The sequence below is a fragment of the Sorex araneus genome, chromosome X (genome assembly GCF_027595985.1).
Source record: "Sorex araneus isolate mSorAra2 chromosome X, mSorAra2.pri, whole genome shotgun sequence".
In the NCBI taxonomy this organism is placed as follows: domain Eukaryota; kingdom Metazoa; phylum Chordata; class Mammalia; order Eulipotyphla; family Soricidae; genus Sorex; species Sorex araneus.
Window position 1 is genome coordinate 161,306,212 of NC_073313.1, and position 7,974 is coordinate 161,314,185.

The 7,974-nt window shown below is 48.5% G+C and overlaps 1 protein-coding gene across 1 annotated transcript in view; it reads right to left on the bottom strand.

Annotated features, from left to right (window-relative positions):
- FMO3 (flavin containing dimethylaniline monoxygenase 3) overlaps positions 1-3,268 on the bottom strand; it is a 24,687-nt gene extending 21,419 nt beyond the window's left edge. The window contains exon 1 of the mRNA XM_055121210.1: positions 3,236-3,268. Within this exon, the coding sequence (XP_054977185.1) occupies positions 3,236-3,268 (33 nt within the window). The remainder of the gene's footprint in view (positions 1-3,235) is intronic.
- Between the last annotated feature and the right edge of the window lie 4,706 nt (positions 3,269-7,974).

Below are 7,974 nucleotides of genomic sequence, written 5' to 3' on the forward strand. Positions count from 1 at the left end.
AGCCAAGGAGAGTGGAATGATGTCAACCCCTCACGCCGGGATGTCTTGGGGCTCACACAAGAGGAAACGAGGAGAGAGTCAAGCTCTGAAGGAAGTTCTCGTGTCTACCAGCTCGATGATGGATCAAGCAGAGAGATTCCGAGAAGGAGGACCCCTCAAACAAGAGCTCCATGCCCTTCACTCAGGGCGTCTGAAGAGAGAGCAGCAGGGAGGGGCCAGAGCCACCAAATTCGTGAGCAGGACCCAGGCGATGAAGGAAGGAGGTGAAAGCAGGTCGAGAACATCCACCACTGGACGTTCCCTGTGCCGAACATGATGAGGAAAGATCAGACCAGAATCCCGACTCTACCACAGAAGCTTCTTTCCTCCCCGAGACGCTAGAGACCCTCCTCAGAGCAGGGGCTGGAGATGGAAGACACTGGGTGGGGGGGGTCGGGGCGGATTCCTGGACGGGGTGGACGTCGGATGATGCTTCAAAGGTGCTTTGAAAGTTTTACATCGTGACCTCTGGGTGTAGCCACTCGTGGGGCTGTAGAAACCGTTTGTTTTCTGGGAGCGAAGGGCCCAAGGACGAGATGCTTGTGATGGATGAAACGGCAGACACAAGGGCGCCCTGTCCCTTTACAAAGGCCACCAGCGAGCAGGCCGGAAGCCACAGGAGGTGATATTATCCGGAGTCATTTAGCTCCCAAGTTACAGGCTTGTCTTTTTAACTGTCTTCCTGTGTCCATACAAAAAGGGTTACCAAGTGGTGTCAAAACTCTTTCTTTTTATTTCTGTTGAGAGATCTTGCATTTCCTATGATGTATGCATTTAATTTTCTCTTCCCCAGCCCCTAGTGAGGGTTGGAGACTGAACAGGAACTCCGTCAGTAAATTCTGAGTGGTTTGAGGAGACCTTTTAAGCAACACAGAACAATGAATTGATTCATCTGCTAGTACATTATTATTATTATTATTATTCACGAATCACAAAATCCTGTTAATCACCGATTTCTCGGGCGGGCTCAGTAACATCTCATTTCGTTCTTTCCCTGAGATCTTAGAAGTCTCTCTCGACTTGGCCCTCCCAACGATGTTGCACTGGGGGCTCTCCAGGGTCAAGGGAATGAGATCCAGCTTGTTACTGGATTTTGCATATGAATACACCATGGGGAGCTTGCAAGGCTGTCCCATGTGGGCAGGAAACTCTCAGAAGCTTGCCAGTTTCTCCCAGAGGGAGAAGTAGGCTAAAGATATCTTCTGGGAGCTTGCTTTTAAGTCTCTCTCTGGATGTTGGCCGTTGATGGGATTACACACACCTGGGTTCCTCTGCCGGTACCTTCATGCATGAGGCCTGTCCGAATGTGTGGAGAGGGGCCTCGAGCATGGCTGTAGCTAGGTTCCAGTGGTCTTCGGCTGCTGGGAGCTCTGCTCGGGGTGGGGAGGGAAGCTGGAGCCCATCCCCTCCGAGGGATTATTATTTTTATTATTATTATTATTGGACTGAAGCGATAGCACAGCAGGTAGGGCGTTTGCCTTGCATGCGACCGGCCCAGGTTCTATTCCTCTGTCCCTCTAAGAGAGTCCGGCAAGCTACCGAGAGTATCCTGCCCACACGGCAGAGCCTGGCAAGTTCCCCGTGGTGTATTCGATATGCCAAAAACAGTAACAAGTCTCACAATGGAGATGTTACTGGTGCCCGCTTAAGCAAATCGATGAATAAGGGGACGCCAGTGCTACAGTGCTATTATTATTATTATTATTGAAAAAAGAACTAGATCTTTCATTTTTTCATTTTTTATTTTTTTCATAAGGTTGTTCACATTAATTAATTCTATTCAATACTTCAACACCAATCCCACCACCATAACACCTTCCACCAACATTATTTCGAGTTTTCCCACCACCACTCAAGCCTGCCTGCCACAGGCAGATGTTAGATCGTTTATTTTCTATTGTTTATTCACTGGGTCACAGTCATCCCATTGCTCATCGATTTGCTTGAGCGGGCACCAGTAATGTCTCCGTTGTGAGACTTTACTTTAGTATCTATTTGTTTATTTTTCTTGCAGGATGTTTTGGACCCGTTGGTATCCCAGGAACCTGGAACTGGTTTTCTGTTTGTTTTGTTTTGTTTTTATTTTAAACCAGGAGTCCCTCGAGCCGTCTTCCTTTATCTGAGCACAAGATGCTCCTCTATTACCACAGGGCAATCAGCACGGGACGTTTTCGGGTCAGTTCCGGTTTCAAAACACAAATACATTTGTTGTTGTTGTGTAAAAGCAGCTTTGGGACTTGGACCCACTAATCAGAAATCTCTGTTGAATTTCGCCACACATCTGAATTCCGATTGGGTTCCGTGAGGGGTCAGGAACATTGTGAATTAGAGGACAAAATGTTGCCTGCGTTTGAGGTCATAGGTAGATATCTTATTATATTTCCTTGAAGCTTGGTATTAGGCTCAACCCTACCCGTGAAAGCCAAGGCTACCCAGTTACTCCATTCAAAGTCATTTAATTAATTAATTAGTTAAATTTGGAGCAATAGTACAGCAGGTGGGGCGTTTGCCTTGCATGCGGCTGACCCGGGTTCGATTCCTCCGTCCCTCTTGGAGAGACCAGCAAGCTACCAAGAGTATCCCACCCGCACAACAGAGCCTGGCAAGCTCCCCATGGCATACTCGATATGCCAAACACAGTCACAACAAGTCTCACAATGGAGACGTGACTGGTGCCCGCTCGAGCAAATCGATGAACAATGGGACAACAGTGCTACGGTGCATTTATTTTGGGGGTCACACCTGGCGATGCTCAGGGGTGACTCCTGGTTCTGCACTCAGGAATTTCTCCTGGCTGTGCTCAGGGGACCCTTTGGGATGCTGGGAATCGAACCCGGGTTGGCTGCGTGCAAGGCAAATGCCCTACCCACTGTGCTATCGCTCCAGCCCCTAATAAATTTTTTTAACGGAATCACTATGAGATAGAGCATTACAAAGCTATTCATGATTGGGTTCAGTCATACAGAGTTCTGACACCCACCCCTCCACCAGGGCACATTTCCCAGCTCCAGTGTCCCCAGGTTCCCTCCTGTCACCCCCAAACTCCTTCCTGTCCAGACTGTCTTATGGCAGGCACTCTCTCTCTCTCTCTCTCTCTCTCTCTCTCTCTCTCTCTCTCTCTCTCTCTCTCCTCTCTTGGGCACTGTGGTTTGCAATAAAGATACTGAAAGATTATCGTTTATCTCTCTTTACCTACTTTCAACACTCCCTTCTTGCCCAGCGTGATCATTTCCAACTATTATTGCCATGCTGGTCCCTTCTCAAGAATTGCAGAGGTTTAAACACGAGATGCCAGATCCTGCTTGCATTTGAAGATTATTATTGCCGGCCGTTGCGTGGAAGTTTGGGTGTTTGGGAGCAACCAAAGGGAAAGGATCTGCCAACATGACAGGGATTGAATCATATTCCCTGCAGTTTCTAGGATGATACGTAACCCCCCTGGACCCCAGATCGTGACTGTATTTAGAGGCTTTATGCAGGTACCAAAGTTATAGTGAGGCTTTATGGTGGGTCTAATCTGGTAGAAGTGATTGTTCTAGAAGGAATTTGGGCCCACACTCAGAGAGCATGTGAGGGGTTGGGAGGAGGAGTCTGCTGTCCATCCACTAGCCAAGGGCAGTCTTGGGTCTGCCACTCTGCCAAGATCCACTCTGCCAACACCCCTGTCTCCGCTCTGACCTCTGACCTAAAGGCATTTCGGGGGCTGAGATCACCCAGACAGTGGTGTGTTGTAATGACAATACCAGCAAAGGCACATTTGGTCCTTTATCTACTCTCAGCACACATCTCCCATCCCGAGTGATCCCTCCAACTATCACTGACTGAGTGGTCCCTTCTCTATCCCAGCTGCCTTCTCCCCCAAGTCGTGAGACCGGCTTCCAACCATGGAGCAATCTTCCTGGCCCTTGTCCCTCCTGTCCTTGGGTGTCAGTCTCATATTATGTTAATTTTATATTCCACAAATGAGCACAGTCATTCTATGTCTGTCCCTCTCCTTCTGACTCATTTCACTCAGCATGATACTCTCCATGACCATCCACTTAGAAGCAAATTTCATGACTTCATCTTTTTTTTTAATTTTTAAAATTTAAAAAATTTTATTGAATCACCGTGAGATAGTTACAAGCTTTCATGTTTGGGTTACAATCTCACAATGATCAAACACCCATCCCTCCACCAGTGCACATTCCCCACCACCAATATCCCAGGTATACCCCCCCTTTCCCACCCTCTCCCTGCCTCTATGGCAGACAATATTCCCCATACTCTCTCTCTACTTTTGGGCATTATAGCTTGCAACACAGACGACTTCATCTTTTCAACAGCTGCATAGTATTCCATTGTGTGGACGTAACAAAGTTTCTCTAACCGGTCGTCTGTTCTCGGGCACTCGGGTTGTTTCCAGATTCTGGCTATTGTGAACTGTGCTGCAATGAACATACAGCTGCAGGTGTCATTTCTACTGTGCTTTTTGGCACCCCGAGGGATATATTCCCAGAAGTCTCAAAAGTTCCCCAAACTCTCCAGCCTCTTACAAAAAAAAAAAAAAGAGAGAGAACTCAGCTGAAACCAGACTGGGCACCAAAGCGCCCACTCAAGCGAACCTCAGTGACCACTCTTTTTTTTTTTTTTAAAGCAGGCCAGGGGGCTGGAGTGATAGCACAGCGGGGAGGGCGTTTGCCTTGCACGCGGCCAACCCGGGTTCAAATCCCAGCATATCATATGGTCCCCTGAGCACTGCCAGGGGTGATTCCTGAGTGCATGAGCCAGGAGTGACCCCTGTGCATTGCTGGGTGTTACCCAAAAAGCAAAAAATTAAAAATAAACAAAGCAGGCCAGGTTGTTAAGTGGCCAAAGGCTTTTGGCGAAAATGCGGCTGTCGAAGTGAAGGCTCCGTGGCGAATCTGCGGGCGGGAACCTCGGGCTGTGCCCACGGCCCATCGCAGCCCTGCAGCCTGGGTGCACGTGGCTGCCTGGGCAGGTGCGTCCCCGAGTTGCGGGTCCGGAGGCCTCTGGACAGTCCTGCATGGGTGTGGAGAGTGAAATGCAGCTTTTAGGGTGTTTTGGGGTCCGGCTGTGATGCTTCGCCGCCAGCCAACTCGGTCCCGTGCAACGCCAGCTCTCGTCCAGCTGCGAGGCGAGGGGACCCCCCCCAGCCCCCCAGCAGTGCTGCAGGACAAGGTGGGCTCCGACCACACCTGGCAGAGCGGGAGGCTGTGGGGGGTGCACCTGGCCGTGCTGGGGGTGGTCCTTGCGGGCGGAAACGGAACCCCGGGTCTGGCACGTGTTGGACATGCGCGCTGGCCCTTGGTGCTTCCCCGTTTAAATCCACCTTGAAAGGGTCCTTCTGTCCCCCCAGACGTGCCTTTCGGATAAACTGGGAATTCGGGGACCCCGGGTGCCAGACCCCCAGAAATAGGGCGGGTTGCAGCATGCAGATAGGCCCAAGGGGGGGGGGAAATAGAAGAAAAACCCTAATTTTTTATGCATGCCCTCTGGGCCCAAAGGGTCATTGTGTCATTGCCCTTGTCCATTTGGGGAGAGCTACAACAGCCAGGAGGGCACTTACTTTGCACCTGCTGGCCCGGGTTCAATCCCCAGCACCCCTGAGCACTGCCAGGAGTGATCCCTGGGTGCAGAGTCAGCCCTGAGCACCCCTAGGGGTGGCCCCCAAATCAATAAGTGAATAAATCACTGTGTCACTGTCATCCCATTGCTCATCGATTTGCTTGAGTGGGCGCCAGTCACGACTCCATGGTGAGACTTGTTGTGACTGTTTTTGGCATATCCAATACGCCACAGGGAGCTTGCCAGGCTCTGCCATGCGGGCGGGATCCTCTTGGTAGCTTGCTGGGCTCTCCGAGAGGGATGGAGGAATCGAACCCGGGTTGGCCGCATGCAAGGCAAATGCCCTACCCGCTGTGCTATCACTCCAAATAAGTAAACAAAATAAAAGGGGGAAAATAATAGAAATGGTGCACTTACGTGATGAATTATTGAAAGCCCATAGATAATATGGCTCAAATTATTCCAAGACCTATGAAATATATTTTAAAAATTTGTGTCTGTTGGGCTGGAGAGATAGTACAGTGGGTACTACTTGCATGCAGACCACCCAAGTTCTAGCCCCCGGCATCCTATATGGTCCCCTGAGCACCGCCAGGAGTAATTATTGAATGCAGATCCAGGAGCGACCTCTGAGCATCACCAGGTGTGGCCCAAAAACCAAAACCAAAATTTTATGTGTAATGTGTAACAATACATGAGGTTAATCTGAGCATATAATATATGCTATAATATATGCGGTTCAATAAAAAAATGTGTGTAAGCAACTAAAAAAGTAAAAATATGTTCTGGAGAATCAGAAGAGATGATATCATTGGATTCAAACTCCTCCCACAAGATAAAAGAAAGCAATCCTTAAAATTTGATGTCAATGCTAGTATAATATAAGCTGCCGGCCTTGGGAATGAAGGTAATAATTGTATGACTGTTATTAGAATGGATCCTCTTTTTTTGGGGGGGGATATTGAGGTAGAGCTTGTAGTTTTATATTGTTGATGGTATTAATGAAATCCATTGCACCTAACATTGATGAGACTGTCGCTGTCACTGTCATCCCGTTGCTCATTGATTTGCTCGAGCGGGCACCAGTAACGTCTCCATGGTGAGACTTGTTGTGACTGTGTTTGGCATATCGAATACGCCACGGGGAACTTGTCAGGCTCTGCTGTGCGGGTGGGATACTCTCGGTAGCTTGCCGGGCTCTCCAAGAGGAATCAAACCTGGGTTGGCTGTGTGTAAGGCAAACGCCCTACCCGCTGTGCTATCACTCCACTGAAAAACTAGACCTTTGGAGACTCCTCCTGGGGTTAAGTACCAATTATGGAATTTCCACGGCCCATTCTTCAAAGCCACGTCAGTTCAGACGGAGACAAGAGGGTGTTTGAATTGATGATGGGAAGGCAAATTAATGTCAGTGGAAGGGAAAATTAAATGAAGGTGAGAAGGGCAATGAACAATGCTGAGAAGTCAAGTACTTATATAGTTTATTTGAGGAAATGATGTTAATGATGTTATTAATAGATCTATTAATGATGTTAAGAACATATCTGGTATCCAATTAATAATAATATTAGCAAATCCCCCAGTTATAATAGCTATGATATTAAGAAAAATCATTGTACATGCCTTGACACTAAGGCTATAAATCTGATATTTTTTTTCCTTTTTGGGTCACACTCAGCGATGCTCAGGGGTTCTTCCTGGCTCTGCACTTAGGAATCACTCCTGGCGGTGCTCAGGGGACCCTATGGGATGCTGGGAATTGAACCCGGGTCGGCCATGTGCAAGGCGAATGCCCTACCTGCTGTACTTTCACTCCGGCCCAAATCTGATCACTTCTGAACACAGTTCAGGACTGACCTCATTCAGCGTGGATAAGAATTTAGGGAATCTCAAATGTTCTGGCTCAAGTGCCAAATCGTAAACATATGTCAAGTATCTCTCAAGTGTGTTGAGACTGGCTAAGTGTTTTTGTGACCAAAGAGAAAGTGCCTGTCAAGCATTAGACTGTAAATCTAAAGTTCGAATCCTGTTTTATCTTTTTTTCAATAGGGGACACTTTTCAGTAGTGTAAGATACTCCCAGCGTCGTTCAGAGCCCCAGAACCACAATTTGATGTTCAGGGGACCGTGGTGTTGGGGACCCAGGAACTCACACGTCTAGAATATTTGCTCTGCCACAAAGGGTCACTTCCCCAACTTCCGGCTTCCGAGTCCTCTTTTCACCCAGCGTGGAGGTGGATCATCACTGTCATCCTGTTCATCGATTTGCTCGAGCGGGCGCCAGTAACGTCTCTGATCATCCCTGTCGCATGCTAGTGTAGCCGGATGGAGTATTGGGGACTCTTTCCGTGGTGGTGAGTAACATTTT